We start from the raw sequence: 23,680 nt of genomic DNA on the forward strand, positions 1-23,680 counted from the left end.
CAATGTTTTATTTCATTACTTTACAATTGTCGATACGCGTGTTGGAACGTATAATATGATATGTACAATAGTTTGTTTAATAGGTTCAGTGCGGAAAGATTTTTACAATTTTGATCTCAGGATTGATAAAAACATTTCAAATATATATTCAGTTATTCAACCGTGCCATCTGAATTTACTTGTCGAGCGTTTATCACATAAAAAATGTTCAAAATGAAATACGTATATTTTTATATTTATTTATATTTATAGTTGTAACTTGAGTTATTCGATTTCAATGAAATGTATACACATTATTCTCACATATACTGTAATCATCATACACACAGAAATTTCAAAATGTCTACTATCCAGTGAGTACAATATTCCCATTATATGAAATGTATACAAATTTGAATATAATAGCCACCAGGTAGTAAATAATTTGAAATTTCCGTGTGTATGATGATTAGAGTACATGTGAGCATAAGGTGTGTACATTTCATTGAAATCGGATAGCACATGTTTCAGATATCCAATTCTATTATAAATGCCTTACCTCTGAATACATTTGTGAATATACATATAATTCTGCATATATTATAACTATGCACATCATTATTTGAAATTCTCTATTTATGAAAATTGATCACCACACACGGTCATAGACCTCTCAAAACATGTGTATAGGTATGTCGTATATCGGGCTCCACCACGTAAGAGCACTTTCAGCTCGATGGATATATCGACCACGCATTAAACGTGTTAAGTGTCCAAAATAGTTCACGCGAAATATGTCTAAAATCTGAATGCTTTTAAAAAACATTTTCTTGTTAAGAAATATCCACGTCTCTTTGTTCGATACACTTCCAATATTTTTCAATGTCTGTTCTGGCTCAACAATAGTTAATTAGATTTACGAGTGTTTATTGTACGTTTCGTTGTTTTGTTCCTAGAAAAACATAATAGTATCTCAATGCATGGAAAGCGGAAACACATGTAACATTTCAAAGATACATCAGAAGTTCATATAAAAGAAAATATTCATGTGTTACCTATCTATTAGATTCGCAATGATATTAATTTTAGATACAAGATTTCAACTTTGTGCTATTTTGGTATTTTCTCAGTGGGTAGGCGGTGTTTTGTGTAATTTTCTTGTGTAATCGTGATTCAGGTGTTCCCATGCGCGTGAAACTCTCGCGTTCACTTTACCGAGATGATAGTATTGTTTTTCACTTTGGTTTCTAGCCTTGTTCACGTTTCTTGCAAACGGTCCTTTCATACTGAGCATTCAAATTGCGCGACACTGTTACGTAGTTAAAAATCCATAATTTCAACTTAAAAGTAAAATTCTGTTCTTGGTGTAACACCGTCTATTACGAGTGAAATTGTGTATTTATTTTATACTCATATAGTATTTGTTTCTCTTTTTATATACTTACAAAGATCTTAGTTTTTATTTTCATTTCTTTTAATCGTTAGTTAACGTCGCATTAATTACTCGATTATTAGTAATGTGTCTATTTCGTAATTAATTCACTATAACGTATGAACAAAGAGTTCGTGACAAACATTGTTCCAAATTTTTAAATGTTGTGAGTATTAAATACATAAGGTTATTATTTTTCTAAATTCTTAAATATCGAACATAATTAAACACATTTAACCTACGAACACACATATTGCCATAATATTATTGTTTCAAAACAAATGTGCCCTCTCCAAATTCTTAAATAAATTAAATAAATTAAACACACTTACATTAAAAATACAGTAGCAGTTCAATTTTATTAACTCAAGACAAATGTACCATTCCTAAATTCTTAAATATTGAACATAATTAAACACACTTAACCTACGAATTTCACGTATTGCCATAATATTACTGTTTCAAAATAAATGTGCCTTCTGCGATATTGAACATCTCAACCACATTTAGATTACCAATGCAAACTTACATCAACTGTGTGTCTCGGTTAGAAGTTGGTCTTCGACGGTGTCTTCAGTAACAGTTCGTTGTACGTGTAGTACGTTACGTTCTTGGGAAAATTCTCAGAGATCCTCTGGAGAGACAAAGGAGGCATCATACTTGCGTACCGTTTACCGGAAGTCGGGAAGGGGGTTGCGATAGCCGTTTAGATACATTACTTTTCCTTGTGTATCGGTCTCTTAGAGGCGAGAACAAATCGGAACACTTGTGATGGCGTCCTACACAACTTCACTGTCCCCAGAGTTGCAGACTTTTGTCTTGCCTCGGCACCTCAGCAGCGATTCTGTCTACGCTGATATTACGTATCCAGCACACTCAACCGCTTGCGAATTACCGAATCTTTTGTGAAATCTTGGAAACAGTTGTCAATGGGTTTCTCTTGTTATTGTCTGTTAAAGGTTATTATCTCGGAGGTAATTAAATGCAATCGTCTATTGCGATACTGTTAATTACAGTAATTTGCTGTACCACGAATCACATTCGTCGAATTTTAATCTCGTATGTTCCGCGTTGTCGTTTCACTTTCTATCATTGGCACTTCAATTTTATAATCCCATCGCTGTAACGTGAGCTCGGTTAAGCTTTGTTTTAAAGGTTGTTAACGGTTATTTCATAGTATGATTAAGACTTTATGGGTTCATTCTCTTTTTACCTTATAGTGATTCTGAAGTTAATAGCGACGATCCAGATGTGAGTTTCTAGAAAAATGTGAATGTATAAATATGTAGCTTCTTGATATTATTATTTCATTTTCATTTAATTTATTCGAATTCGAATGTTTAATTCGTGCTCTTGGAATAAGTATGTATGTACATATATAGAGTGTATTAAGTACATAAATGGAATTATATAAATGTGTTTCATGTATATGGACGAATGAAGAAATAATTTATAATGTTTTAAGGAGATAATATGTTTATTGGGAATTTTAATAATATATTTTAAGATAACGTAACTTGTAGAACTTACAACTCGTAAGTACTGCGTCTAAATAGACATGTTTTTCGTATTGTTAATCTCTAAAGGCTAATTAAAAGCCTTAATAAAAGTCTAAATAAATCGAATATAAATCAGTTTAGTATGAAAATTACATATACTTCATTTACTTTATTTACTTTATTCAAGAGCGTTGCAATGAATGTATTCGATAATGCATAAAGAAAAACCTTTTACTAAGAACACGTTTTAAATATTTTCCATATATATTTAGAATGATTGAACTGGTCTCTTCACAAGTTTCCATACTCGTTTCGCTTATGATGTCCAGAACGCTCGTGTTACTTTCTCATAACTAACACTTGCGAGCGTCTACACAAATAAAAGCTAGTGATGATTTAAATTTGCTGGCGATAATTTCTTCTTCGGCGATTCTACTCAATTACTTATTGCACCGTAACTTATCTGACTTGTTTTCTTTCTAGTTAGACCGGTTAATCGAGGTTCTACTGTAGATGCCAGTAGAACAAATAATATACCGTTAATAGTTTATCATTATAAAATAAATAACACCTCGATAAAATGATATAACGTTCAAATATTGCAATTAAGAAAGTGTAATTATATAAGGATGGACATATCTATAATCCATATTCGATCTAATTTTCCAGTGTCTGTGCATTTTAATCCGATATTTCCGTAACATCATATTTGAAAGAAGACACTGTACCACGAAAATGTCACAATTATTGCCAACATAACAAATAGAATATAATTCTGAATGTTACTATTGCTTTTCTAAGTTCTTCAATTATTCATAAGCATTTTCTAAGCGAATACTAATAAATCTTACGATTTTCAAGACAGAGAATAAATTGCAAACGTCCGTGGAATCTTTCGTTTTAACGAAATATTATATAATTGGGCTCAAAATTCCTTCGACTAAGATAAAACAAAAACTGCAATACATTTTTCTGGATATCCATTTTATAATATGTATAAATGTATAAACTTTATAACAGATCCATGTACAACGCTTACGCATATCATTTTGATAGTTTTCATTCTATAGGCACTCAAACCGGCGGAATCTTCAAAGACCACGTGAACGTGTAACAGGAAGCCGTAACGCTTAATAAGACTAAAATCTATGTATTTGTTAACTGCCGTCGAATCGGATCCTCAGAATGCGTTAATTAACGTTTGATTACTTCGCTGGGATCTCCAAATTAATAAATTTCTTTGAATCGTGCTCGATGTAAATCAGTGTTAATTATATACTTTGGAGACCCGGAAAACTAGGCACGCGTGATTTATCACTCGCATTACACTGCACCACGAAAACATCGTTTTATAAATTTAAATTGAACAATTGAATTTTTCGTTCACAGGGAATTGCTAATTTTAATTTGAAAAATTGGAAGATTTGAAGATATCGAAGGATTTATATTTTTAAGTGCTCTTCTGGACATTATTAACCTTATTCTGAGTTATTGGTATAGATAGAATGTAATCTTAACCCCTAATCATGATATCACGTTATCCCGCGGTCCTGTATGACAGAAATTTATGTTACGGAAGACCTTTATTCTTTAGCAATAAACCAACGCTCCCATCTGATCTAGAAACCGGATTTAATGTTTCTCAGTGTATTTCAAGTTTTTAGAATTGGCCACCGACCTGTACTGCGAAAGATTTGTTCTAAAAAGAGTAAATAGAGTGATTCCGTGCGTAATACAAATTGCTAGTTCTAAGTAATACAAATTAATAATTTTATTTGTGAAGGGAAATTAAACTGAAGTGTGTACTCGTCAAACGCAGTTAATTGATTGAAAACTTTATTCTGCACGTTTCCTTGAAAATGGTTCACTACCGAAACCAGGTCAATTACTGGCTTTACCTTAACTCTTTGCCTTGTAACAACGTGTCAGACTTGTGGCAAAGATGTTCAACATGATTTAACAAACATAAGTATCACTCGATTCATTCGTATTCAAAGTAAATATTATTCTTCTGTAATCAATCGTTATACTTAACGCTAAAACCACCGAGCAATTGTAGTGACTTATTTCTAAGTACATATACAAACTAGAACAATACACTTCCCGAGATTTGCTGGGTCCCTTATTGTTGTAACTGTACAAACATACAAATTTATTTTACAATTTTTTGCAGAAGCCTTGTCATCATTTAAATACTCGCAAACTAAACGTTCTAAAATCGCCCAATTTGACCAGTCTCACAATGCGGTCAAGCGCCTGTTTACTGGACAAAATTCAATAACTTAGAAAGTATAAATAATAAAGAAAAATGCTACAGACAAAAGTTGTAAGGTATATAGCTAAGTATATGGTAGTTATATTTCTTTTACATTATATGCATATTATGAAGTTTTTTAAATGACAATGGATATTTTAGATATTTTAAATGACAACGTTCTATGAATAGAGAAACGGCACTTATTTACACAAAATGTTTATTCTCCGAAGTACAAGTCATTTTCTATATCAGAAACTACTTAGCAACCCATTGGTAACCTTCAATTTTCATTATCAGAACAGTCGAATTTTAGGGTTTTGTCCACAGAAGGCCGCACTGCGCGTCTACTGATTTTAGCGTTAATATCGAACGTAGATATGGAATATGCCTACATTTTTTCTTCTTTTTCCAATAAATTCTTAATGAGAAAGCAGTCGTATCGTTCGAAGTTCAGAAGCAAATCATAGGGTAAGGGGTTAATCGCATTCGAAACCTGGCGCATAATAAAGGAGCATTTTAAAACACAATATACCGACAACACGTAACGGTGCACCCGTTTCACGGGCAACGAACCTAGCCGTTTGCCCGCGAAAATGTTCTCGCGCGTTCTTTTCCTTCCTTGTCGCCGGCAATAATATAGAAAATCGCACGGAAGCGTACATAGAATTATTCATAAACGTGGCAGCAACGATTAGGCCTTGGTACCTCATTTTCCACTGGCCGCAGCTCGTTTTATCACGCTTGCTTTCTTCTGACCGCGATACGATCTCAAGGCGAGTTTAGTTCAGTGACACCTCTTTTTAGATGCATTATTATATGCACGCGAAGAGCCGGCGAACCACTTGTTCGCCAGTTCTCCTAGCGAACTTCCAGATCCTGTTCTCGATGTTGTTTGGAAAAATCGAAATGGATATCGCAAGACTTTAACCGACGGGGGACGTTTATGATGAGAAGCGCCCGTTGACGACGTCTCCGAACGTAGTCTTTTAAGCTCGTACTTACCAACGCCAACGTTATTCCAGGTTCTCTCCGTATATTTCCTGCGACGTTCGTCCGTTTCGTTCTTTTTTATTCTTTCTCTCCCCCTTTCGTTATACTTACGCAATTATTTACCGCGCTCGATTGTGCTCCTCGGGGCGACTCGATGGAATCAATTCGAGAGTGACTTTTTGATCGACCATCAATTCCTTTGTTGGTGGACAATGGATAATGAAATGAAGCCCGCAATAAAGTTACTGATTAATCTTGTTTTGTTTTCCACAGGGTTTTATTGTTAATGAGAGAAAGTCTATCTTTATGTGCGAACCTGTTGAGGGCTGTGTTTATACTTATACCCGCGAATCACTATTTTTTCCGCGTTATTTATTAGTATGTATTAACACTCAAGCTACCGGACGGGTCAAATTGACCACAGAATATTTATTTTTGCAGGTATTTAAATCATGAGGGCGTTCTTGCGAAAGATGGTCAGTTGAAGTCGTGTATTTGCACAGATACAAAATTAGGAAACCCTTCGAATATCAAGAAACATGTTTTAATTTTTATGAGAAGCAGGGAACAAGTCACTCTGATTGTTCAGTAGTTTCAGTGTTAAGTGTTTCAGAAGACCATTCTCATTTACAATGAACAATCCAGTTTTTCAATTGTATTTCAAAAGAAACATATTTTAAATCGAATCTCACGCGTTGAACATTGTAAATGTCAGGGAAAAACATACACGTTGGTGAAGAAATTTAAATGCCAATTTCTTTCTTTACAGATCGAACGCGAGGTAGTCCTGTCATCGGGCGACAAGAATTCGAAAATCCCAATTCTTCATGAGTACAAACAAAAAACTGCCGGCAGAGTTGCCATTGCACCGGATGCGCCAATTAAGCAACAAGCTTGGGTTCAAGAAGTGAGTTCATTTTCTTACCCGTATTCGTCGTATATTCTGACTGCTCCAAGCAATGTAACTTGTTGATTAATTGCAACAGATCAATACTAGATATCATACCACTCATTTTGACTGGTTTTAAATTTCTTATTTTACAATCACTGATATTATAAATATGTTAAATATTTGAAACTATTTTGAAAGTTAATAGTTTCACTTACCTAATGTAATGAATATCAGCAGAAATGAAAACAAATGTACACTTATTATTTTTATGAGAAACACATATTAACCATGTGAACTGCTCGGTAGTTCTAGTGTTAGTAGAAGACACTACATTATGCATTTGAAAGTTGCTAATTTACTTTGTCGTGTTGTGAACAGAATTTATTGACTTTAAACTCGTTTAATTGTGATTTATTGCGATCTAGAATATATGACATGTTGAAAGCAGAAGATCTTTAATTTTAAATAAATACACGGTTGTTTATAAATACAGATGTTAGTATTATTGTAATCATGAATAAGTGATTTTAAGATACAATGAAAGATAAGAATTTTAATAATATTCAACAGTACATACATGTCATTGCGAATACGATGAAACTTCAAACACAAGAATTAAAATCTCTCTAAGATTCTGAGTTTGTATAAAAATCCATGGCTTATCTAATTATTAAAAAATATCGAATTACTTGTGTTCAAAATTTGAAACGTTTCTAACACACGAACCTATTGTTTCTATTTATAACGTTTATGTCCGGTGTACACATATACCAAAGCCATACAAATCTCGTCACATTGCACAATTTTTCGAAAATATGCATTTTCTAATTCTCATAATGCAAATCACAATCAGCTGGTACTGCAATGAGAAAAATCTGTCTTTTTCAACTTACACTTCTCGACGAGATTTTATGTGAAAATGCAGGTAAGGAGTTAATGAGAGTTTGCTCATTGTTGTATTCTTTTACGAAACGCTTCATTCAGTTGCGGTTGAGTCATGCGAATGCAACTAACACACCCGTGCAGCACGCTCGTCCGTGAACAGTTGGAAATGCGAGTGGGTATCGCCAATGCACGTGTTACAAAATACTTTTCCGCGATCGTTGATCATACGCGGATAAACGCGCTAAAGGTTATGCATAAAATATCAAGAAGACATACTTAGACTTCTATTCGGACCAAAATTCAATGATTTTTCTGGATAATAAATTTGACTTTTTAAGAATATTATTTCATCGATAGTTTAATTTATGATTCATTACTATTTCATTACGGTTAATTAGTCCGGCGAATAATATTGACGTTTCAAACTTCAATTATGATGGCTACTCTTCGGTAATTGGTGACGGTAAAATATTATTTCTTGGAGATTCAACTCGTGTATATTTAAGTAAATATATTTTGTGAATTTATTTAAATGTAATATTTGTTTCAATTATACAGAATTTTAAATTGTATAACAGTAATTTATCATTGAAATAGTAAATATGCACCGAAATTAATTTAATTTTAATTTAATTATTTTATTTTATATTGTATCCTAATTATGTTCGATTCACAAACTTTGGTTCAACTAAACGTATACGAGATTCGAAAAATGCGAGAATACTCGAGTTTTCACTGATTTTAGATTTCAATCATATTTCAAGTAATGTTAGTATGTATTGGTAATACTGTTTTAAGATAATTTATCAATCGATCTCCGCGACTACGAAATTACCTGGATAACGTTTTCCATCATGAAGGCTCACTATTGTTGTATGAACAATGTAGGTGTTACGTAATCTATTAGCTGTTTCCTTTCACTTGTTTATTGTGCACATAAATCGTCACTATGGTTGTCCCACTAAAGGGAAACATCTGAAGAAACGGGTTTAAAAAAATGTCTCGAAAGAACAAAACCTGTTTCTTTGTTTATTTCTGTCGATAGTACTTTTCAGATACATTTAATGAATATTGAGAAAGGAAAAGTGGGTTTTCGTTCAAATAATCTTTAAATCAATTAATAAATTAATATTCAGTTTTTGTGTCTTTGTAAGGAAATTGGTATCAATTATTTATGTCACGAATCACCGTCACACGGATACTTTAAGACAGCGATCTAAGTAAATGATTATTTTTTATAATTATAGAAAAGATGCGACTGCATTTTGTGAGGGATTATTAAATGAATTAACTTGGCAAATAAACAAACGAGAACATAAGTGAACCAAGATCACGATAAATCCACTTTTATCATTTCTATAAGAGAATGCAAAACGGTCGATTTGATTATTTGAGGGTTTTTGTGTAAGTTTAATACAGCAATAACAGTTTTAATTAAATCGTTTCTATTGAAACATAACCTTCTATAGAAGTTTTAACCTTTTGCAGTCGAATAACACTGTAATGGTAATTTCGAGCCTTCATATCTGAAATCGAAAGCTGTGAATAAATCATTTCATTATTCAAATAACGAAAGATTGACATGTGGTTTTCTTTTTTTCTAATACGTATTCCTCTGTTATCAATGATTATACCTTAAATCACACGTTGACACAGAATAACCGTGGAACTGTCTTTTATTTTCAATAAATTATTAGTAACAAAGTAGTTAGATCGATAACAATTCAAAAAGAAATCGTAGGACAAGGGATTAAATACCCGTCTTGATTTAATGTAATAAAATGAAACCCAAATTGTAATCAAATTTATTCATTAAATTCAATGAAAGTTAATGAAAAAGGTCATAGTTATAATTCTTCTTTCATGTGGTAGCTGAGTATTAACATTAAAACTATCGGATAGGTCAAATTGATACACTTCAGATGTTTTATTATGCAAGTATTTATGAAGCCGTTTTTGCGAAAGATTTCCGATTACACTTGTATATATGTACAGATAGAAGACTAGGAGATCCTTCGAATCTCGAAAAACGGAACGTTCCAATTTTTATGAAAAATTGGAACTCAGTCACTCTGATTGCTCGATAATTTTAGTGTTAAGACTTTAATACATTTTCAGTTTTCTACGAGAAGAGTTGTTAAAAGTTTTAAAAATGTCCATTCGCGAAGAGTTAGTATCTTAGAATGTCGTTACTATTGTAAGATAGCTCCTCCTCGGATTGGACCCGCGAATTAACAGATACCGAATAGCTAATTAATTCCGGGAGATGAAGGGCAACGATTTCTCAACGAATTTGGCGCGTAGTAATTCGACCTAATTAAACGATCGATTTCCAGAATGACCACGCGGAATGCCTAACGTGTCTCATAAGGTTCACGGTTCATGATAATATTGTTCCACGTGTTGACATTTGCGTAACAGCGCATCGAAACTGGTTCTTCTGTTTTATTGCGGTTCCACCACGGCTATTTAGGTTGCAGAACGATACAGTGACATAAAAACACGTCGAGACACAAAATTGTTTCTTAATAATATCTAAATGCATCGAGTACTGGAATTTTTAAATCATCGGAAGAAATAATGAATCTTTTATAACGAATTTTGATGAAGAATAATTGAAATTATTGCATTACTTGATGAAAATAATGAATTTTTTAAAATGATTTTTGATGAAGAATAATTGAGATTATTGCATTATTTGATAAGAATAATGAACTTTTTATAATGAATTTTACTGAAGAATAATTGAAATTATTGCATTACTGTAAAAAGATAATGAATTTTGATAAATATTTCGCATTATTGTATTACTGTAAATGATAGTGAATTATTTTTTAATGAATTTTGATGAACATTTGACATTATTGCATTACTATAGAAACATAATCAATTTTTTTGATAATGAACCATTATGGGACTGAAGTTAAACTTTTAATGGAGTGAGCAATCTTCTGTTTAATTCCAATCGATTTACACGAATTAACGTATAAAATCGTTATATGGTTACTTACTGCAACCTTCCTACGTATTGACTAATCATAGTTCAAAACGAAAGTGTTCTCATTTGATAACGTAATCTTCCACATTAATAAGCTGAAGACTCAACTGATGATCGATGGCAGGTACAAACAAAACATAATTTTGCAGAATTATTTCGATTTCTTATTATTATCTATGTTATTTATGTATAATACATTGACAATATTTTTGTTCTATTATATATCTATAATAATTAACATATACAAATATATTAACATATAAAATTCAACATACAATTTTATAGTAATACTCATCTTAATATTAATATTTAATATTAACGTGCAATACTTTATATTCAATATATAACATTATATACTCATATAATTTAGAAATTTATATTACGAAAGGTAAAAGAATTTATGCTGCTAATGTTAAGAAGTTATTCCTTTCTCAAGTTATAGAAACCGATCGTAGACGTTCGATGTATTTAGAATCTCTATGTAGTTCTGTTATCGGCGTAGATATTCGAGCAAATGTTTCTAGAACGGGGAAAGCCAATCGACGTTCGGTGTTGATGTTTGAATCAACATCCATTTGTCGAGGCAGTGCGCTCAATTACGATATTAATTACCGTCGACTAGCTTATCATCGAATACCAATCGTCAGAACTGTATTTACTGCGTCGTTAATTGACGCTTTGTGCTCCAGTTTCACAAGTTTCCATACTACATCAATTTTGAAAGTATTTCAGGAATTATTTTTACATTTGTCGTAACATTCCTTTCACATTCCATAATTTGTTATTAACACTAGAACTACTGTATCAATCGAAGTGATTAGTTTCGTTTATTTTTGTTTTGCAATTATTGATATGTTTAAAGCATCGAATATTCGAAATGATTTCGTAAATAAATAGTATCACTTGAATATTATAATGAACGTCCGAAGAAACCGAAAATAATCTATTGTTACAATTTTTATAGGGATTACATATCAATCGCATTAAATGCTCGGTAGTTCTAGTGTTAATCCATAACCGGTTTACTACCGGTTTAATGCTTTTCTTATTGGTCATTGATTTATAGGGTACTATGCACTGAAACAAAATGTGATACGACCATTGTAAATTTTTATTTTGCAGTTTATGTTTAGTCATTCACGTTTAGTGTCCGTGTTATGGCCCATTATAGTTTGTTTTGGAGAATAACCAGTATTATATTAAAATTGGAACCATGCTTCAATTCTACTAATATTTAAATAATTTTACTAATAAACACAAAACACACACACACATATTTAATGAAATTTTTCCTTTTATAAAGATTCAGAAAAATGAGATATAATTATTAATTTGAAGTCTACCTTTTAATCAATTATGCAGATATTTCGCATTCATTACTGGAATGCTACTTCACAGGAAGTCGTGGGTTTCATTCGAACAAAAAATAGAATTTATCAGGTGAGGTGTGAAAATTTAAACAAGCTTGTTTTCGATCGTCTGTTCGTTAATTCAATTCAAACAAATAAATTTTCCGTTACTTTTGCATGGAAAATTCTCCAATTTTTTACGAGGATTTATCATGAAGATTTTAAGACGGAAATGATTGCAATGGAAAACTAATGTTCAGTATTTAAAAATAAATAAGTATCTCTTTAGATGTTCTCTCATTGTACAATAAAAAATCAATTAATTTTTTGTTCTTAAGTGAAACAAAAATCGTTCGCAAAAATTGATTATAAATGAAAAACATCTGTTTGAACTCTGATACACCGTGTCCAATAGAAATAGAATTGTTTAAAATTTACATGATTCTAATGAAGGTGTTCACATTGCAAAATTCTCCTGTTAGGTTAAATTTTATCCTGCCTTTTTGAATTATTCACAAAGTTCCATTCTTCTAATGAATTATTATAAATATTCCCTATTAAAAAATATTCACCGTTTTTTAAAGATTGCACAATGATTCTAGTCAAGCTGTTCATACCGTGAAATCCTCATGTTAGGTTTGGCGCAATGTAATCCCCAGAGGGTACCTGTTGGAAGGGCCATAAGTCAGAATATCTTTTTTCGTATGCGGAAAGCGTGTCGCCGAACCCTATGAGCACAACTTCACTTGCACTTCTTTCTCCCTTGCTCTCTCTCTGCCTCTCTGTTTCTCTCTCCTCCTCCTTTTCGTTTGATAATATCGGTTGTTATTCCAACCGCATCCTCTTCAACGAATCAGAGGATTCAGTCCGACATCTTTGAAATTCTCCCTGCGGTTTAAACGAACACGCTGCCATTAACCGTCCGATGTCCCCGTCGATAGAGAATTGTTTTCAGAGGATCCGAGTAAGTTTTATCGAGAGACCTTTTTCCTTTTGTTATTACGTTCTCATGGGAAACGTTCGTTTCACTTATAAAATATGTACGTCAATGGAACAAGATTTATTAAGTACATAGCGATTTGATTAATAAACCCAATCATAATGGGAGGTATAAAAGAAACGGGCGCTAATTGGCAAACGTTGAAGAATATTTATAAGCGGAATAATCAAACGCGTGTAATTATAATATAGACGTCTAAATAACGATTTCATTAATAAACTTAATGATAACAGGGGATATCACAGAGGTTGACAATCGTCAAAGAATCAAAGCGAAGATTCAAATAAATTTACAAAGTGGAAGAGTTACATACGTGTGATTATAATACAAGAGTTTCATTAATGATTTTATTAATATACTCGATAATATCAGGGAATATAATACAGATTGGCATCAGTTGCCAAAGGATGAAATCAAACGACAAATATTTAGTAAGTGGGAATAATCAAATACACGTAATATTATAATATACATGTCTAAATAATAATGTTGTTAATAAACTCTAATGATATCTACTATAAACATATATGTAATTGAGATTCACGTCAATTATAAAAAAATGAAATCGAAAGATTGAAATAAATTTGCTAAGTAAAACAATAATGTGAAATAATTGCAATATTGATGGGTAAATTGAAGTTTAAAATAAACGGGATATTTTAATTTCACAATATGATATTACAATTTATAATAGCAATGAATTTTCGAGAAATGTGTAGATCGTACAAGGTTATGACAACAAGAAAATTGCTCTCGAATACTTGCCAGTTACAGTTGGAAACAGTAATTAAAAGAGAACGCACCTAAATACCAAACGAAATCATTCGTGATGTTTGTAATTCCATCTGTCCGAGATTATTGGTAGCACCTGAACCAGAACGAACCTCAGATCAAACATTAGGGATAATTAAAAAAAATTCCACTCTGGTTTTCTTCGGCTTGGATTATAAAATTCAAATATATTTTCATAAACATTATATTTATAACCGTTCGAAGTGTATGCACGTTTCTTCGGGACACTTATTTTACTCGAATCACCATTCCCTTGTACACTGATTTCTAATCTAGCTGTTCGAATTAATTTTGCATAGTTAGAATAATATTTAGATTGTGAAAGTCGGTACGGTCGTAAAATATAATTGCCGCTCAACGTTGCTATTAATACGAGGCTATCGTGAAAATCTAACTTAATTAATATAATCGATACGGAGTATTCGAAATGATCGAATCGTATCGAAGGATTCCTCGTAACAATGAATAAATTACGATTCTGCGTGAACGAACACTTTACAAGTGCTTCATTTCAATGTTTTTGTGTTATGCGTTCAGTATGTATGTTTTACTTTAATTCCTTTGTTATTGCATATTTGAAATTGCGTCAACTCAGTTGGGTCATTGGCAACCACTTTAAATTATGCAGATCCGTTATCTATGTATATGATTGTATTGTGTATTCCTTAGTCGTGGTTGGCTGATTAAATTTGATTTATATACAGTAGTTCACGGAGTTAGAACGGTTTATATCTCGAGTTTGGCAAGCAATAGAAAAAAAAGTGTTCAAGAAGAAGTTGATAGCACAGGAATGTTTACTTGCCCATGATTTCTTACAAATTATACTCTATCGCCTTTTTTATGTAAAATTTTCTAAAAAATCGACATAAGTAGAAATAAATGAAGACTTCTATTAGAGGAACTGCATTTGCATTTTCTGGATGCATCGTGCATCGCTGCACGTATGCAAAAGGTAGTCTCAGTAGAGTAATTAATTGTACCGTTCAACTTTGAATCAGCGATTAGTGATTAATTACTAGTAACATGTTGTGAGTAATTAATTATTGGTAACTAATAATTTCTAATAAGTAAATAACTGTTAATTATTCATATTATTAGTAATTAGTAACTGAATATTAGTAACTAATAGTTAGTAATTAGTAATTTGTAAATTTTCTATTGTTAATTAATTATACCACTCAATTTTTCCCTGAGCACATTTTTCATGCTTTTCTACTGAATCGATATATAACCCGCTCGTACAAATGTAATTCCTTCGAATACGGAAAAATTGTAGGTATACCGTGATCAAATGAACAAGAATGAGTATGCACGATATTGAAAAAGGAAGGATCACGTTTAAAAACATGGACAAATTGTGGCAGGATGCACGAGGAAATGACTCGCACCGGAGGCATCGCCCTCCTTTCGTTGATTGTGTGTGCACGTACGTGCAGACCAACGCTCAGCTGACTGGGATTTAAACAGCGCGCTCCGGAAGTCGAAACCTTCAATTTTCAACAGTTTATATCTCGGAAACGAAGACTCAATCTTTTAAAATGGCAAAGAATTTTTTTATGAATATTTATGTGAGAATTACGTATTAATTCCTAACAGTTTAACGGTAATGATAATTTAGTAATGATTGGTACATCTTTGGAAACGATCGGTTGTTCAACCTTTGATTATCAAGAGGAAAAATATTACACTATAACCGTTATTGGCCCATGAGACCAACGTACACTCTAAGATAAAATATAAGCATTGTTTTAAAAACATTAAAAGAGTTGTATATATGATTTTTCTTAATTTTCTCAACGGGAACAGAATGACAGGTTTGGGTTAAGTAAATAAATATGTATTCTAATCGGACTTATTCGCTATCTTTGAAAGTAGATTGTTGGCTCTTGGGTATTGTGTCGATCAATAAGTACGTAATAAATAATACGAACTCAGAAGGAGACCAGGCATCAATGTCCAAATTGTCAAGTGCCTTTTTTCTTTGTTCCATGTTTCATACACTATCATACTAAAACAAATATAGAAAATGTTCAGTTTGCGAATTGACTTTATGTCGTTGAACAACTGTGTTTAATATATTCCTTTATACTTTGGTATATTTTGTATTTATTTTCAACCGAATTAACTTGGTACAATAACTTAAGTGTCTTTAATTATTTTATTGTTTCTATATTACGGGGGACCCGATTTGTATTCGTGAATATAAAAAGCATGATTTAAGGGATTGTCACATTTTTAGAAAAATTTTAAGCGACTAAGAACTAATAGAAATATTCAGAGAAAAATTGAAATGAGCATTCAGAAGTTAATTCATAAACTTTCGAATTTATTCGAACGATTAGAAACACGCTGACTGCCACGGGAATTTCTAGCGTTTTATATAATAATACTTATTTTTTAATAACAAAGGAAAATGGTATTGAAAATAATCATTAATGAGTTGATATTACAATAGTCATATTACACTATTATCTAGCTACTTACGTTACTAAATATTTTAATTTAACGTCAATCCTTTTATTGTAATTGTTCTTCGGCAATTTGGAAGTTTCGGTCATCGGTGACCACTGTGGCAGTCAACGTGCTAACTAATAGAATTGCTCGGAGGAAAAAATGAAATGAGCGTTTCATACGTTTTCCAGGGAACTCAGATGCAAGAAACGCGACAGGAGGGTCAAGGAAGAAGTTATCATCCCCCGGAATCTTACGCGTAAATATTCCCTAGATTGTACCGATCGACGATCTCTTTCACTGATTTTACCGATATAACTGCGATTTCTTCGAAGGTCCACGTCGACAGCAGCAGCAACTGTTGCAGTGGCGGCAGCAGTCGCGGCAGCATCGTCGAATACGAGAAACACAAAGATCGATGAGGAAAAGAGTAAGTCCCTCTCGAGAACGTATCACACGATCAAGGACATGATATCCAGCCGTTTTGGGCAGAGCCGTAAAGATATCGAAACCGAACCGGAGACCAGTTTGAACAACGTTACGGAGGAGTTGAGGAAATCCAGTAGAAGTATCGATGAAGAAGACGCCAAAAAGAAGGAGGGGATTTACGGGAAACCTCGAGCGCAGGAACCTTCTCTTAATATGCAACAGTATCCAAAAAACACTTGCGGTAAAGTTCTCTTTCAATTACGTATTCATTGAATTAATCCACTTAATATATTCATATTAGATTAATTAATTAATCTGTGTCAAATAACAGATTAGCATCGATGGATTAATTATGTATTTAGTAACAAATTAGCATCAGTGAATCGATCATGTATTTATTAAGAAATTATCATTAGTTAATCAGTCATAATTAATGAATGTCTACAGTTACATAATACACTTGAACAAAATAAATAAATAACACTGCTTATTATTAATCATAAAAATATCGGATCCCTCGAATTACTATAGTTCTCCCAACATGCAGCAGCTTAATGACAATGCCCAATGTAAGTGTAAATTACTTCAGTCTCAACAATATAATAAGAACAATTTACAAACGATACTGTCCAATAATTTTAAACTACAGTATAAATCGGTACTGACAAGACAGTTATATGATAACGGTGCATACAACATTAACAGTTTCGTTCGTCTATTAAAAACTCCTTGCACACGTTGTGCAGTTCTTATTGGCAGCAGTTGTTCGTCACTGGATAAACCGCAGAACAAAGATTGCAAATGTTAAACGTTAAATTCGTGAGTTACGTTAACCATAAGCAGGAATTTCGTAAATCATCGAAACGGTAGTATTCTCTGTCGGAGGAAAGGGCATTAACTTCGAAAGGGTACTAATCCATTGTTAAGAATTGAGTAATTGGTTTAACAAGCGTTCACGGGTTAGATTAGACGACGGTGCCACGGATAGGAAGCACACGCATCAGGTGCATCGTCTTCGCTTCCTATGCAATCAACGTTTCCTTCGCTTACGCCTCGCAGTTTCTTGCTATTCCCGCGAACGGTTACTTCTATTCGCTCTGCGGACCGTATCGAATAACGTAGTTTTAGCAATATTTTTCTCCTAGCGCTTCCAGGAAATTCGAGGATAAATTAAAACATGATTCGGTTCTATACCTTCTTTCACCCGTTAAGCGCGGAACTTAGTTTGAAAAATCTCTTATTGTGCGCGCGGTAAAATCAAATAATGAACGCGTACTCGTCAAATTCAGGCTAAACGCACTTACAATATATTTTAACGATAGACTAAAGCTACACGAAGAAGAATTAGAGATTTGCCTAAAAAAATAAGTAGTCCGTCGTTGAAGAAGTTAGTACCACTTAGAGTTTAAAGTTTTAATTCTATTGGGTCGTACACCTTTTTTTAACTCTATTCAATAAATAATACGTGAACAATAATAAATAAAAATAAATAACAATAATTAATAATTGTTTATTATTAAAAATTAATTTATTATTAAAAATGATCTATAGAAAATATTCATGGAATGTTGTACTTTTTATTATAAGGTTGCAATTCAAAGATCAATAATTTGTCGATTGCAACTTAGTGATCCTCCAATCCTTGACTGTTCGCGTAGAATACACGAATAGTAAACGGAAATAAATTAGCTACAACCGATGCAGCGTTTAACGTAATAAATGAGAATATAACAATAATCATGAAAGTAATGAAACGATTTCTTGCTGTAATACACCAACGCCGCCGTTCAGTTGTTTATTTTTATGAAGCTTCACAGTTTTAAATTCAGAAAGTTCTGACACAGCACAATGGAAAATTTATTAACGCCGAAGGAGAATATTTTGAAAAATGATAGAACCATTAGTTCAAACTTATTTGTGGCTTTCCTCATACTTTCCCGACACTTTCGCAGCTACCTTAACCCCTTGTCTCATAACAACGTGACAGTCTCGCGGTAAAGATTTTCAGCATGATTTAACAAACATAAATATTATTAGATTCATTCGAATTCAAAGTAAACATTATTCTTGCGTAATCAATTATTATAATTGAGAGCAAACGTAGACATGAAATGTACCTGGAATTTTTCTCTTTTTCCAATGAATTATTAATGACAAAATAGTCGTATCATAGAGCAAGAGGTTAAGCCTTTGCACTCGGAAAGCGACTCTCAGTCACTATTTGATTTGACACGGTAAAACTATAAAATCTGATATTTAATGTTGAACTTTGTATAATCCCTTGATACGTGAAATATTGGAATAAAATGGTTTTGTTTCTCAATGTATTCGTGATTTCCTTTCAAATTAATTTCAAGGAATATCGTCTTCGTCTGGTCAAAAAATGTTAAACATTTCCAGTGTGAAACTTCCGAGTGTAAGGGGTTAATATAAGAGCCAGACCGTGTACATCGCAACCGTGGAGCAGTGTATTTACGCGATGTTCCGATTGTTTAGGTCAGTATGGGCATTCGTATAGTTACCTGGGCAATCAGCAGAACGTATCGCTTCCTGGACAACTACAGCCGACATCACAGATCCAACCTAATTTGCCAGGTCAAAGTGCGCAGCTCCACGTGACGCACCATACTCCGTCCGGAGGAGTTCAAACGGTCCATCAAACGCAAGTTCCTAGTTTCAGCCAATCAGCGACAGGTGGTAGTCAGCAGGTGCAAAATATTGCGAGGGAATACGTTGTTCAGGGACCATCTGGATTGCCGAGTCAGCAATTGCATCAAGGACTCCATCAGAATTCCCAGAACCAGGTAATTTCCGATTTCCTTCTGTGCCACGTGAACCACTTTTCGATCACTAATGTCACTTTGATTTCGAATCATTCCGTCCATCTCGGTCGAACCGAACTGACAGGCGAACTGTGCTACGGACGACTGTTCGAACCAGCAATGAGAGAAATCTGTTTCGATGAACGGTATTCGAATCATAGCTGGACCCCCTGCAACGCGAGAAATACGCTCATAGGGATTTCGCGTTATATGAGAGACACAGCGCAAAAAGGTGGAATCAAATAAATACGTACTTTCTAATGTAACAAAACGATATGTGTTTCGTTTGATTTTAAAGCAACGAAAGTGTAAATGTTGTTCATTTTATGTGTAGAATAATTTAAAGTTAAAAGGTAGACGAAACTAGAATATGATATCACTGTTAGAATCGGTTAAAATTAAGATTTATGGCTGAAAGATATTATTTCTTATGTTTCGCGTTATAAATAGCGAATAACATTGCCTTATCTAATTAGTCAATTCCTTGCAGATGAAATAAATTTGTTCTTGTGAGGGTGCAACTTTGCGTAGAAATATCTAATTACCCTAAACTGTGTATTTATTAGATTTCAACATAAATAAATTCGTTTGATTGTATGAACATAAACATCAACGTTGTTCATTGTCCACAGATGAAAGCAAAGAACTATTTTGTTACCAATTTATTTTCTTTAAATTAAATTTTCACTTACAGTGGAATGGAAAGTTTCTTTACGTTTCTTCCACCTTGCCGATACTAAAAATTTACGCGAGCTTAGTAGCAAAAGTAAGCAACACGGCAAGGGGTTAAATCGCCGTTTTCACGAGTCGAGTCAATTCAAGCTGATTACTTTAAACGCCACATTTGAATTTCGAAACTTGTTTGATAAAACTGATCCCTATTTCCTTCTTGTATTGAACTTCGCACGCCAAGCAGTTCCCAAAGAATACCACTCTTCTTTCGCTCAACTACTGCTTCCCTCGTTCCAGGGCCAAAGCACGCCAGTGCAGAAACCCCACGGTCTACCTCTGCAGCAGCATCAAGCCGTCAACGCGATGCAACAACAGGCTAACCAGAACTTCCAAAGTCCGCAGCAGCTGCTGCACCAAAACCAGAACCACCATCAGAGTCCTCGGTTCGCGCAACAACACGCGCAGAACATGCACCAGCGACAGCTGATTCAGCAAATCCATCAGCAGCAAATGGCGAGCCAGCAACAGAACAGTCAAACCGGCGTGAGGAACGTGCAGCAGACATATTTCTCGAACAACGTGTCCTACCAACAATACCAACAAGCCAGGCAAGCCATGTCCAGGTCGCAGATCGACCTGCCAAGTACGTCTAGACAGACCCAGGAGCTAAGGCTCTCGGGTCAGGAGGTTTACTACCATTACGCGCAGGGTCGGCCCAGGTACGGCGTACCTCAGGTTTACATAAAAACAGAGTGCAACCAGGAGATGGACTTCCAGCAGCGCAACTCAACGAAAGGCATCGAGAAAGCTGTCTCCCAGCCACAGCTCTGCTACGAGGATGAACGCATGAACGAACAGCCGAGGAACGCCGTCGACTCGATGAAGCCTTTAACTGTAGACCCATTGGATAAAGAAAAGTACGAGATCACGGTTGAGAACCACGGGCCAGGCGAGTTCGGCCGAACTGATTCGCAAAGGAAAGATGAGTACAGGCCGGAAACCAGATTCGGCATCCGTAGAGACGAGGCGATCAGATGCTCGAAGCGGGAGCCGGAACAAGTATCCGTTTCCGGGCAAGACAGCCAGGAATCCGAGGGTACCTCTGTGCAGAAGAGGATCGAAGAGTTGCAGAAGAGGGTCGAGGAGAATCATTACAGCTCGAAAGTATCCAAAGATAACGGCGATGCGGACGCCAGAAGTTCATCCGTTTCGAAGATCGGCAATGGGGATGGATCGAAGAGGATCGAGAACCAGTATGCGAAGGATTCCGTGGCGAAGTCGGAGTCGAAGAAAGACGAGCTGGAACATGGGATTGGACGATTGAAAATCCAAAACCAGGGATCTGGCTCGGATTACGATAAAGCCGGACAGAGTTCCTCTAACGTTGACTCGGGCAGAGGATCCGCCGTCTATTCCAGTGGACGGCGCCCGCTTCCGGAACACCAGACTCATCCTCCAGGTTTGTTGCTCGACGTGTTGTGAAATAATTGGTGGATGCGAAACGACGGTTTAGTAAGTAAATGGTATTATTTTATTGAACTTGGGATTTAATGGGATGTATTAGGTGATTTTGTTATTTGAAATATTTTCGTTTTATTAGAATATTCTTTTGATTGGGATTGCTGAATAATATCGTAAGCTTGTATTCACTTTTTAAGTTCATCTTTAGATAGGTTTTATATGAATACACAGTAGAGTCTGCTACTTCATTATAGGCTTACATTAAAGAAATATTTAACCCTTTGTGGTTGTATTAATTTTATACACAAATAAGCTTCATCACTCGTTTATAATTTTTAGACAAATTCAATACAATCGTAAATCTCTATTTCATATATACAATTTGAATAATAAATATTTTAGTTCTATAAATAGTATTCATAATTTATATTTTTATATTCTAATTATTTTCTCTCTTATATAGCTCGTCTACTATCACAAAGGGTTAACAAGTTTGAAACTAATGGTTTTTGGATTTATGTTTGTTAAGACTTTTTTCCCCTTGTTTTTACACCTAAAGTTGCTTCAATTTTTCTCACTTACATTGACACAGAAAAATGGTTTAGGTAAAAAGGACACAGTTGTATAGCTGCATAGTTTGCCTTTAGATTTTATGAAACTATTACCAACGAATTGGCAAGATTTTCTTGGTCAAAATGAGATCAAAGATGGTCTAGTTCAAATTAGATTTTCAAATGTCTTGCGAACTACTCTCAAGTGTGCTCACTTTTAACCCAATTCAAAAGTTTTACTATTTTTCATTATATTTCTTCAATCTTTAATAACTAATAGTTATTCGATCAATTATTCTGTGCAACTAAATATTGATAGATTCAAACAGAAATATAATGGAAAATAGTAAAACTTTTGAATTAGGTTAAAAGTGAGCATACTTGAGAGTAGTTTGCAAGACATTATGCTAGTTCCCCGTTTTGTTCGCTCTGAATAAACCCGTTCGCTCTCCTCGTTGATCGATTCGGCCAAGGAATCCAGCCACCCGTAAATAATTATGCGCGCCGACCTTCCTAAATTAAACAACGACTCCTCGAAATCGTATGCGACTTAAGAGAACTCATTCGAAACTGATAACAAATTTTATAGTTACTTTGCATATTTGAATAATTAAAAGTGTTCATTTTATAGTTGGAGGGGACAGTAGGTTCTAAATTACTCGTTAACATGTTGTCTTTATATTTTTATTGATACTTATATTCAGTTGTGTTTTTATATTCATTGATAAATCAGAATAATAGAAAAATGAATATTAATAAGCAGATAAGGTAATTAATGGTTAGAAATTGAGAAAAGGAATTAACATTTGAATAAAATGTCGAAACATGGAATTTTAATCACGGTTAAAAATGTATCCCACGGAAACAAAAAAAAATATGTTTGACTTAATAATTGAGTGTTTGGAAAGTTAAGGAAAATTTCAAATCAAAATGTTAAAACGATAATTCTTTCGTAAAATGGATTGGATGAAGAAAAAAGAAACAATCATTCATTGGTTGAAAACAGTGTTTGCTGAGTGTTTAGCAATTCATAAATCAACCGCTATGATTTTGAACTGAAGATATATAGTCTCGTAAATCAATATTTAAATTTATGAACGACGAGATATTAATGAAAGTATCGCGTAAATCATCATATTATCTTGATAATGCTTTGGTGCTATTGTCTGAGGAAATATTGGAAATGTTTTAAAAATCAATAGAATAAAAGTATTATTCTTT

The 23,680-nt window shown here is 33.8% G+C and overlaps 1 protein-coding gene across 1 annotated transcript in view; it reads left to right on the forward strand.

Annotated features, from left to right (window-relative positions):
* Positions 1-23,680, forward strand: part of LOC116428531 (uncharacterized) — a 52,204-nt gene that overhangs the window by 17,703 nt on the left and 10,821 nt on the right. The window contains exons 3-7 of the mRNA XM_031980254.2: positions 6,927-7,064; positions 16,716-16,783; positions 16,860-17,194; positions 19,450-19,757; positions 20,745-21,906. Of these exons, the coding sequence (XP_031836114.2) occupies positions 6,927-7,064; positions 16,716-16,783; positions 16,860-17,194; positions 19,450-19,757; positions 20,745-21,906 (2,011 nt within the window). The remainder of the gene's footprint in view (positions 1-6,926; positions 7,065-16,715; positions 16,784-16,859; positions 17,195-19,449; positions 19,758-20,744; positions 21,907-23,680) is intronic.

The sequence above is a fragment of the Nomia melanderi genome, chromosome 1 (assembly GCF_051020985.1).
Source record: "Nomia melanderi isolate GNS246 chromosome 1, iyNomMela1, whole genome shotgun sequence".
Taxonomy (NCBI): domain Eukaryota; kingdom Metazoa; phylum Arthropoda; class Insecta; order Hymenoptera; family Halictidae; genus Nomia; species Nomia melanderi.